The sequence below is a fragment of the Brassica oleracea genome, chromosome C1 (assembly GCF_000695525.1).
Source record: "Brassica oleracea var. oleracea cultivar TO1000 chromosome C1, BOL, whole genome shotgun sequence".
Classification (NCBI taxonomy): Eukaryota; Viridiplantae; Streptophyta; class Magnoliopsida; order Brassicales; family Brassicaceae; genus Brassica; species Brassica oleracea.
Window position 1 is genome coordinate 11653106 of NC_027748.1, and position 10685 is coordinate 11663790.

Sequence of the window (10685 nt, forward strand, 5' to 3'; positions counted from 1 at the left end):
TTTTTTTTTTTTTTTTTTTTTTTGTTGAGAAAGGGCTTTTGAGATTCGTGTAATTGAAAGTTGGAAAATAATTTAATTTCAGGAATTTAACGAGTATACGAATTTCGAGAAATGTTTGGAGTATTTAGAGGATCGTATGATCGAGCTTGGTCCCTTTGATGGTCTCATCGGCTTTTCTCAGGTAATCTACACATTCAAAGTTGTGCTTCATTTCTCATTTAACAGTTTTTTTATAAGATTTAATAATGTATTTCTGTGTTAATTTTGCAGGGTGCAATATTGTCTGGAGGATTACCAGGACTGCAAGCTAAGGTACGTCAGTAGTGTTGCTTTCGCGCTGGGAAATGCATTATTTTGATCACATTACATCATATTCGATTTTTTTTGTGCAGGGCATTGCACTCCAGAAAGTACCAAAGATCAAGTTTATCATCATTATTGGAGGAGCTATGTTCAAATCCACCAATGTCGCGAAGGATGCGTATTCGTCTACCATGGACATTCCCTCCCTCCACTTTCTAGGTAATTTGATCACCTACTAAATTGTATATCTGGTTTGCAATTTTCAATGTGTAAAAATGAGTTTTTTTCTTTGCAGGGGAGACTGATTTCTTGAAACCTTACGGAACTGAGCTGATAGATTCCTTCGAGAATCCGGTGGTGGTCCATCATCCCAAGGGCCACACGGTCCCAAGGCTTGATGAGAAGAGCTTGGAGAAAGTTACTGCTTTCATTGACACCTTAGAGCATCTGCTGATGGAGGAAGAAGTCAAGATTGGTGAAGATCTTATAATGTAATGTATAACCAATAATTCTTGTAGACAAAAATAATCGTGAAATGGCTGTAAAATCATATTCTTGATTACACACAAATAATAAAAGTTTCATTCTTTGACTTCCACAACAACCTCTTCTTCACTCTTTCTTGGTATAAGACAAATCCCAAAATAGAGGGGAGACAATCAAATCAAATGGTACAAACAATCATACAGACACGCATTCTCTTCTAGTTCAGCTGCTGCTTTCTCTAAGCTTGTCTTCATAAAATTGTTACAAACTTTGGAGCATCCTTCCTTGGGCCATCAAGGGACCGATACATGTACAACGTCTCCACATAATCTGCATTGTCGTCTTCGTCGTCGTCGTCGTCTTCGTCGTCGTCGTCATCATCATCTGACCCAAACACCTCCACCACCACACTAGGCAGAGTATGAGCAACATCCCTGCAGGCTCCCCGGGACAACCTACATGACGACATCCAAACAAACCTCATCTCGTTATACCTATGCATACCAGAGCGCAGTCCAACATCACCAAAGGGACTGTCCCTGATCTCAAGCTTCTCTAGTTTAGGACACCCCTCGAGGATATATCTCAGACCCATGTCACTGTCCCCTGCAAAAGCTACAGATAGAGTACGTATCAGTTTCCCATACTCTCCTATAAGGCTAAAGGCTTGGTCCGTTAGTAATCCAGATACTGCAAGCCTGGTTAGCTTCTTGCAGTTTTTAACAATGGCGCCAAATCCATCGTCCATTGGCTTCCTTGTCACGTGGTCAGGCCTATGGCGACCCATTATGCAAAGCCTAAACACGGTAAGCTGGGGACAGTTCTCAGACATGGCTGTCACAGCTACATTTGTCATCCGCTGGCAGAAGTAGAGAATAGACTCAAGTTTCTTACAACCTTCTGAAATTGCTTGGAGGCCTAATCCCGAGACAGGACCTTCACTGTCTTCACTAGGATCAAAAGGGAAAATCCTAAGCTCACGGAGCTCCTTGCATGTTTCAGCTACTGCCTGTAGTCCTTCATCGCATATAGAGTCAAGAGCCTGCGTGATAAAAGGTTATAAGATACACATTTAACTCAAATTCCTCGGTTCTTTAGATATCAGACTAAATTATACAATGAGCCTAACTAAAACATGCTACAGAAACCAATGCAGTTAGGCCTGCGGGTTAGGGTAGTTCGAGTAATTTGGTTTTGATAGTTTGGCTTTCGGTTGGTTTGGTTCAACACAACTCTTACCGAATTAACCCGAAATAAAGTTTGGTTTGGTGTTCGGATAATTTCGATTAGTTTGGTTTGAAATTTGATTAGTTCGGTTTGGGTTTTTGGTATGGTTTGGTTATAGTTTTCTTTGTTGTTTTTATTAAGAAAATCTATGTAACCGGTTAACGAACCAAACCGAAGTAACCGGTTAACGAGCCAAACCGAAAATCAAACTTTTAAAAAGAACTACCGAATCGAACCAAACTCCTAACCGAACTAACCAAAAATTTCAGTTTGGTTCGGTTCAAAGTCCAAGCCCTAAATGCAGTAGTATAGATCAAGAAGGCTACATACCCAGAAGACTCTGATATTATGACAGTTGCGTATGATGGGCTTGAACACATCAGGAGATATATTAGCATAACTGAAGTTAAGAGAGGTGAGATTAGCACAAACTGGAGATATAGCCGGGAGGTACTCCGCCGTCAACTCCCTGAACCCTGATAGACAAACCAATGATCTACAAGCACGAAATGCAGATGCATAATCCGGTTCTTGTTCACCCTGAGCCCCATCGTGTGTACTACTGAATGCGCCAGTCCCAAGACTCGTTAACTGCGGCGCTCGAACCATTAGCGTATGCAGCTCTTCAAGTGAAACAAACCTGTTGGTTCTAAGCTTCTTCAAGAACGGTGACCTCACCACAAGCCCCTCCAAGGCCTTGAAATTTATAGGGGATTCAACACAGTCGAAAGACAAAGACTCCAGATGGGTTTCGCCCTCGGGGAAACAAGAGATCCAGTCCACCTCGTCGTCGGTCACTTCAGACTCGATCAGATCAAGTACTTTAAGCTGTCTGAAACAAATTAAGTTTATTAAAGATCCAAAACTTTTCAATCTAAACAAAATCTAGAGAGTTTACCTGCACTTGTTAGCAACAACGGCAACACCACTAGTCCCAAACCCTTCACAGCAAAGCAAGACAAGCTCCTTGAACCCAGGGAACGACGCAGCGAGAAGCGCCAAGTCATCGTCACTTACAAACATCCGTTTCAAACTAACCTTCTCGAGCCAAGGGTAAGCCTTTGCCGTCGCAGCAACCCAAGGCGCGAACTGAGCTCCCCAGTCAGGAGGCATGAGGTTGAAATCAGCAAACCGGGGCTTCCCTTTGAGGAACAGCGACCTGACGCGCGTGAAGCGGCGAGTGAGACGCGCGGGAGAGAGGGAGTAGCAGTTGCCGATGAAGACCTCGAATCGGGTCTGAGCTTCGATGCGGTGCCACGATCTGCAGACTAGCGAGACGGCGTTGCGGTCGCGTTTTGAGGTGAGGAACTTGAGCACGTTTTCGAGAACGTTCTCGAGGACGTGGGATGGACACGGCGGCGGCGAAGAGGACTCAGGTGGATCCAGCTTGAGATGTCGCTCAACATCCTTGGCCATCTCCGAGAGATCTTCTTCTGCCATTTAAGTAAAATGATCAAGAACAAGAATCTTCCAACTTTTTTCTTTCAAGAAGTATCAGTTTCTTCTTGTCCTGATCCAGAACTCGGATTCAGATAAAGAGCAGACAGGAAGGTAAAAAGAAGCTTTGTCTTGGAGTTTGGTCTCTCTCTCTCTTTCTCCACTTCGCCTCCATTATTTGTGACTGTTTCTCCTCCATTAAAGAAGAAAAAAAAGCAAACTTTAATTTTTTGTAGCTTACTTTTAGTTTTACCAACCCTATAGTTGATATTAGGCTCGACAAGGGTAAATATTATCTACTTTTAAAGATGCGTCTTTTTTCTAAGACGTGACATGTAATTTGTGTCTAAACATAATTAGAAGAATTTAACTGTTTTTTTTTGTAGGATTTCATTCACCTAATAACATTATTTACATTTACAGGCTTTTTCTTTTCTTTTCTAGGCATGATTGCTAAATGTCTTTTAGTCGAAATAATTAAGAGGTATGATTGCTAATGCTGATGCATTAAATATCGATTTTTCAAGTTTTTATTATTTTAGAAAGATATTATGAAAGTTGTAAATTTTCATTAGTGGTAATGCTTTTTTTTATTATGTAAGTAACTAATCTTTAAAGAAAATAGCCAAAATAACTTGATATATCTAATTTATTATCTAATTATATTTGTAATTTCCATCATTAAATAAAAACTAAAATAACACGACAAACATATAATATGGTTAAAGTTGTTAATATAATATTCATCTTATCATATTAACATAATTTTATATGTATCATTATTATTTTCTTTTTAATAAATAAACATAATTTTGCAAAAAATAAATCATGTTAAATGATTTAGAAAGAATGATAGAAAGGATTAATACAAACTTATGAAATCTCTACCAATTTTAAAAAGTCATGATAAAATTTTATAAGTCAAGATATATATTTTTTCACAATTCACTTAACTTTTAAATCTATCAATTTTTTACGATCTACAAATTCTACACAAATTCATCTTCCGGGTACCCCCAGATTCTAGTGAAGCTTACTAATGATCTTTTGATTTTGTGTTCTATCTAAAGTTCATTCAACCTTTGCGATTGTATGAGATCGAGAGTTCAACTTCATTCTCGACATAAATCAAAAGAGAAAGACAAAATGATAGAACCAGAAATTTGTATCTAATATTCCTTGAAGACTTGTAGTGTTTTGATCTAAATAAGCAAATGGTTTTTGGACAAAGGTAGTAAAAGTTAAAAAAAAAAAAAAAAAAAAGGTTCTGGCTTTCTGATTGGGCCTGTTGTATGTCATAGTATGGCCCATAGTAACAAGAAGCAAAAGAATCCAAGATGGAAGGTAAATTTGGGGTTTAGTTGCTGATCTCAATTAGATGGGGTTGAAGATATGCTTTTTACAGAAGGCCAACTTTCATAAATTTCAAGTATGCTTCTTAAATTTGTTCAAAAGGCAGTTGTTGAAATATGGGATCTTTTCAAATAAACTTCCAAAACTCCCTTTTTCATAATAGCATTGCTAAAAGGAGGAGATATTGGTAAATTTACCACCAAAAAATCAAAATCAATCATAAAAAACTATAAACAGGTGTAGTAGGAGTGGTATTAATTATTTCTAAATCTAAAGAGAGTCGTATTTAGTGTGAAAATCTGGGATATAATGTTGACCCCAAAAAAGGGAAGGATGAGGTGGAAACCAATCAATAAAAAGAAGTAGTCGCCAAACACGTCTCCTCTCTTCTTGGTCAAAAGTCCTCTCTTTCTGACTTCTCCTCTAGCCGGTGTTGCGGCCGGCGTGGATTCACCCACGAAGGCACCACGCTTCAGCCATTTCAAATAAAAAGGTCTCTCCTTTTTTTTCTTCTCAAAGTAAAAATACATTCCTATTGAATTAAAAGCTTTCTTAATTTTTATTAATTTCCATATCTATCTACTCTCTCTTGTGTATTTGTGTCGTCCTAATTAAATTCTAAAAAATTCAAAAAGAATCATCTACTTTCCTCTCTCTCTACATACAACTCGAGAAATGCAGTGAAATTGATATCGAGGTTTTGGTAAGCAGAGATGGTGGTAAGAAAAGTAGGAAAGTATGAGTTAGGTAGAACAATCGGGGAAGGCACCTTCGCCAAAGTCAAGTTCGCTCAGAACACTGAGACCGGCGAGAGCGTCGCCATGAAGATCGTGGATCGCAACACCATCCTCAAACGCAAGATGGTTGATCAGGTTCCCTCTCTCTCTCTCTCTCTCTCTCTCTTCTGTCTGAGATTTGATTATGTCTCTTGAGATTTTTAATTTGTAATTATCAGATTAAGAGGGAGATCTCGATCATGAAACTTGTTCGCCATCCTTGCGTTGTTCGTCTCTACGAGGTTAAAGTTTTGTTCTTTTCCTCTTAAGTTTATATCTTTGCTTCTTCATATGGAAGTTTGATTGATTCTTTGATGTTTTAGGTTCTAGCGAGCCGTACTAAGATTTACATCATCTTGGAGTATATTACTGGTGGTGAACTGTTTGATAAGATTGTGAGTTACCTTGCCTCTCAACTCAAGGTGAATGATCTCTGGAAGAAGACGTTGTTTCTCACTTTGTTTTATGTTGCAGGTTCGTAATGGACGTCTTAGTGAAGCTGAAGCTAGGAAGTACTTTCATCAGCTTATTGATGGTGTTGATTACTGTCATAGTAAAGGGGTTTACCACAGAGATCTTAAGGTTGTTTCTTTTTTTTTGCCGACTATCAACAATCTTTTCAAACGAAATCTGATTGTTTCTGCTGTCAATTGCAGCCGGAGAATCTTCTGCTGGATTCTCAAGGAAATCTCAAGATATCTGATTTTGGGCTCAGTGCATTACCAGAGCAAGTAATGGCTGTTCTCAGTTTATTGTTTTTGCTTTCAAGTTGAATTATTGTCAACTAATTATCTTACTTTGATCTGAAGGGAGTTACCATCCTAAAGACAACTTGTGGGACTCCAAACTACGTTGCTCCTGAGGTAAATCAAATGTCACAATGTTTCCGTGAAACTTAGTTATGTTTTTATATTGTAGCTCATATGGTCTTCTCTGTTTTGGGATAGGTTCTGAGTCATAAGGGTTACAATGGTGCGGTGGCAGATGTATGGTCCTGTGGGGTCATCCTTTATGTTCTTATGGCAGGATATCTTCCCTTTGATGAAATGGATCTCCCTACTTTATACAGTAAGGCATGGGCTCTACTATTGCTGCTCTGCGAATATTAATACTTCCTCTTGTAAAGTGTCTTGTCATGATCGAATTATTTGTTCACTTCACTGTGACAAACCTTATCAAGATCTTTCTCTGTAAATCTTACGTGTTGTGTGCTTGTTAGTGACCTCTGTACTATCTTTCTAATAAGGTTTCCTTTTCTTTCCACATTTTGCTTGCAGATCGACAATGCTGACTTCTCTTGCCCCTCATATTTTGCCTTGGGAGCAAAGGCCTTGATCCGTAGAATTTTGGATCCAAATCCTGAAACTGTAAGTTTTTGATTCCAGAGCTTCTGTGTGTGTTTTTGAGATGTATTAGATATCTAGATTACTCTACAATAGTTGACCAATGATTTCATTCGTATCTACACTCGAATATAATCTTTCCATCACTATCCTGGATTGTTTGGAAGGTCTATACAATATGGATAACTTTCCAATTCAAAGCCTTGCGTCACATAGTTCTCAAGTGAAGTTGTTTACAGTTTAACTTTTCATCTCAAGATTCAAACTCTGACAAATGTAGCCTTGCTCTCTTCTATTTGCAGCGAATTACAATTGCTGAAATCAGGAAAGATGAATGGTTCGCAAAGGATTACACTCCTGTACAAGTTATTGATTACGAACATGTAAACCTGGATGATGTATATGCTGCTTTTGATGATCCGGAGGTAGGGTTTTCTCGGCACAGTTCTCTGTCCCCCCCATTTGTTTTGCTGGCTGGCATGTGTATATAGTAAAGCATGTGTTTTAATGGTCTATGTGACACAATACGTTTTCACTTCAGGAACGAAAAGAAGCACAGGTTGGAACAGGCGACACGGGTCCACTGACTCTAAATGCATTTGACCTTATTATTCTGTCTCAAGGCCTGAACCTTGCAACTCTTTTTGACCGTGGAAAGGTGACAATGCTCTGGGGATTACCCGCTGTGTGCATTCCTCTTCCTTGTTCAGTCGTTATTTATCATTTCACTATGTTTTACAATGACTGCGTTAAAATATTTCAAGTGTATTGATAGGACTCCATGAAGCATCAGACAAGGTTCATCTCACACAAGCCAGCAAACGTGGTTCTTTCAAGCATGGAAGTTGTGTCGCAGTCCATGGGCTTCAAGACTCACATTCGCAACTACAAAGTAAGAAAGTAGAGTAAGAGTTTATTAAGCATTCTCATCTGTTGCATTTGCTTCATCAAGCACTTAACTGATGTTAACCTTATTTCACTTTTCAGATGAGAGTAGAAGGATTATCTGCAAATAAGTCGTCTCACTTCTCCGTCATTCTAGAAGTAAACTTCTCTAACACTTTACCTACTCAGTTACTCTTACGTCACTCAAAACCAATCCTTGTTTTTTTTTTTTTGAACTTTGGTCTCTGCATGTCTGACTAATCATTTTGAAACCTGAAGGTCTTTAAAGTTGCACCAACATTTCTCATGGTAGACATCCAAAATGCAGCAGGAGATGCAGAAGAATACCTCAAGGTTAGTTAGTAGCAGAAAAATGAAAACCATTAGGGTCACCTTGAGCTTTGTGCGACTCATTTTCATAGTGGTAAAAAACCAAGTTTGTTAATGTTTTGCAGTTCTACAAGACGTTTTGTGGCAAGCTTGATGACATCATCTGGAAGCCGCCAGATGCATCCGTGAGAAATCGAGTCACCAAGACCAAGAGTAAGAGACGTTGAATCCATGTCTTATGTAAAGCAGAGCTCTCTGTGTGTGTGTGTGTTTTAACTGCTTTAGTCTGAATGAATATGTACAAGCTTGTTGATTTGGGTTTAATTTATAAATACGTATAAAGATTGTGCATTGTTTGACAAAACTTCCGACAGTTTCTCCTGATTTACGTTTGCTTCTTGGCTCTGTGATAAGAACTATAGTGTATATTGATGTTTAACCGCCCAGCCACTCCTCTTAGACTCTACATATCAGAGCTCTAAGTCTATCTTGTATCTCCAATTGAGATAACAAGCCCATACAAATCCAATTGTTTGCATAATCCCCGTAAAGTAATCTTGGGTCCTTTTATAGTCAAGGCCCAAGTACAATGATCTATTATTTGTTTATTTTAACTTGTAACAAACTCCCGCCATTTACTCTCTAATATCTCATTGCTTTCTTCTTTCAACTCTTCTTGTATAAACCCTTCATGGCCTATCACTCTGCTTCTTATTTACTAGGAGTACAAAACTATGCACACATCAAAGTAGGTAAGTGAAAGCTTATTTACTTCTTGTTCTTCTTATTCTACTTGTTCAATACTTTTTTTGATGAAAACGTTCAAGAAATCAGCCCAACGGCAAGCTAATCGCAAATTAATAATCTATCATAGTTTATTTCTATTCCACAACCACTATTGTGTAAAGCTATAGTGAACTATCACTGTTTTATGATGAAATATTACTGTGTTTTAGCTAACTATATACCAATGTTCAAGAACTTGCTAAGCTTTCCTTGTACGCTCGGATTGGACCTAGCGTATGATGAGAAAATCGGAGATTAGTTTTAGGGCATTTATATACATTTAGGGGTTATATATTAAATATTAAATATGTGAAACCATACTAATGTTAATTTGTGGTCTAGTGGTTTGTCCATCTCCAAATATCGCATAGGACACGGGTTCAAAGGTAACCACAACCTTTTTTGATTTTTTTTTTGGAACTAGGTTTAATTAAACCTGAAATGAGAAAAATACTCTCTTCTTCAACTTCCATAGTTCCATACTTGCGATTTTACCGCCACTTTTTCACTTTTTTTTTTTTTACGATTTCATGATGTTTTTGGTTGATAATTGTCGATATGAACATATATTAAACATATCTATGATATAATAGGTGATTCTGGGCTTACAACCTACAAAACAATCGTTTTAAAGAAAAAAATCCGAGGAACATGCCGAATCAGTGCAAATCGCCACGGTTTGCCGTCGGCTCAAAAGACAATATCATGGACATATAGTAGTCATTGTGCACTATATCTTTATCTTTTTTGTACTCCGGAAAATGTGGCGGATGATACTACTGAAACCGAGAAAGATGTTGCAGTGTCTCTAAGCTGTTTTTCTGCTATAGCAAACTGTTCTTGTGTTACAGTGAAACATTACCGTGTTATAGTGAACTGTTCAATCATGTATCTCAAATAAGTAATAACCATTATTTATGTATTTTTCCTAGGCGGCTGTAAATTAAACCTACATTATATAGAAACGAGAGAATATTTCACCTTTTGTTAAACCCTAAATCTCAATCTTTGTCATCTTCAGCAGTACAATACCACAAATCCACAATATATCAATAACAAATGAATTCTCAGCGCGCCTACACACTCGCTTCCCCACATAATTAGGTTCGATGACTACATTAAAAGCCTAACTGCCCCTAAGATTTAAAGGCTATAAACTATTTAACAAACAGTTTGATAAAATGTTGTTTTAAAATTTTTAGTAACTCTCTTAATCCAATGGTTTGACCAGGAATTTATTAACATTAATTACAAGAAAATGTTTGAGTTCCAAATTCTAAATAATATTAATGTAAAAAGATTACTAGACATTTTTTTAGTATGGTGTAAGTAAAACCTTTACGACTGATCTTTAGAAAACAATCCATGGTGGTGATAAAAACGGTCATATGTAAATCCTCGTAATACACGTAGAATTATCGATTGAAAATCACATTTGTTATATTTCTTGTATTAAAAACAATTTGAAAAGTTGACAAAAATAAAAACAATTTAAAATTATATTTATGCATATTGATTATTAAAATTTAATAGGTTATAGAACAATGTTTTGCTTGGCTATTTTCGGAATCAGCCTTTTTCAAAAACTGCTGTTCTCAACCAAATAGTATGTAGTTTCTTCTGCAAATCGAGAATCCTTTAAAAACCCACCGTCACGAATCAACCATCCCACATATTTCATAAAAGTCGTTCATGTACTGTTCACTTTAGCGTGAATAACGATATTCGTCGACCATGATATAGGATTGAAATTAAAATG

The 10685-nt window shown here is 37.5% G+C and overlaps 3 protein-coding genes across 4 annotated transcripts in view; 2 read left to right on the forward strand and 1 right to left on the reverse strand.

The window, feature by feature from the left end:
• Nucleotides 1-901, forward strand: part of LOC106307132 (UPF0483 protein CG5412) — a 1321-nt gene extending 420 nt beyond the window's left edge. The window contains exons 2-5 of the mRNA XM_013744004.1: nucleotides 83-181; nucleotides 271-312; nucleotides 393-522; nucleotides 599-901. Of these exons, the coding sequence (XP_013599458.1) occupies nucleotides 83-181; nucleotides 271-312; nucleotides 393-522; nucleotides 599-798 (471 nt within the window). The 3' untranslated portion in view covers nucleotides 799-901. The remainder of the gene's footprint in view (nucleotides 1-82; nucleotides 182-270; nucleotides 313-392; nucleotides 523-598) is intronic.
• On the reverse strand, nucleotides 829-3693 carry LOC106307130 (F-box protein FBX14). The gene is made up of 3 exons (XM_013744002.1): nucleotides 2915-3693; nucleotides 2347-2848; nucleotides 829-1831 (listed from the first exon to the last, which is right to left on the reverse strand). The coding sequence occupies exons 1-3, from the start codon at nucleotides 3454-3456 to the stop codon at nucleotides 1040-1042; spliced, it is 1836 nt and encodes a 611-aa protein (XP_013599456.1). The 5' UTR covers nucleotides 3457-3693; the 3' UTR covers nucleotides 829-1039.
• Nucleotides 3694-5090: 1397 nt separating this feature from the next.
• On the forward strand, nucleotides 5091-8534 carry LOC106297934 (CBL-interacting serine/threonine-protein kinase 8). 2 transcript variants are annotated; one of them, XM_013734121.1, is made up of 15 exons: nucleotides 5091-5299; nucleotides 5518-5678; nucleotides 5762-5824; nucleotides 5906-5977; nucleotides 6057-6164; nucleotides 6239-6313; nucleotides 6392-6445; nucleotides 6530-6655; nucleotides 6860-6949; nucleotides 7228-7350; nucleotides 7467-7583; nucleotides 7701-7817; nucleotides 7913-7969; nucleotides 8090-8164; nucleotides 8266-8534. In XM_013734121.1, the coding sequence occupies exons 2-15, from the start codon at nucleotides 5520-5522 to the stop codon at nucleotides 8365-8367; spliced, it is 1338 nt and encodes a 445-aa protein (XP_013589575.1). In that variant the 5' UTR covers nucleotides 5091-5299; nucleotides 5518-5519; the 3' UTR covers nucleotides 8368-8534. The 2 variants fall into 2 exon arrangements, with proteins under 2 accessions (XP_013589575.1, XP_013589539.1); XM_013734085.1 differs by lacking the exon at nucleotides 5091-5299 and having other exon boundaries at nucleotides 5358-5678.
• The last annotated feature ends 2151 nt before the right edge of the window (nucleotides 8535-10685 follow it).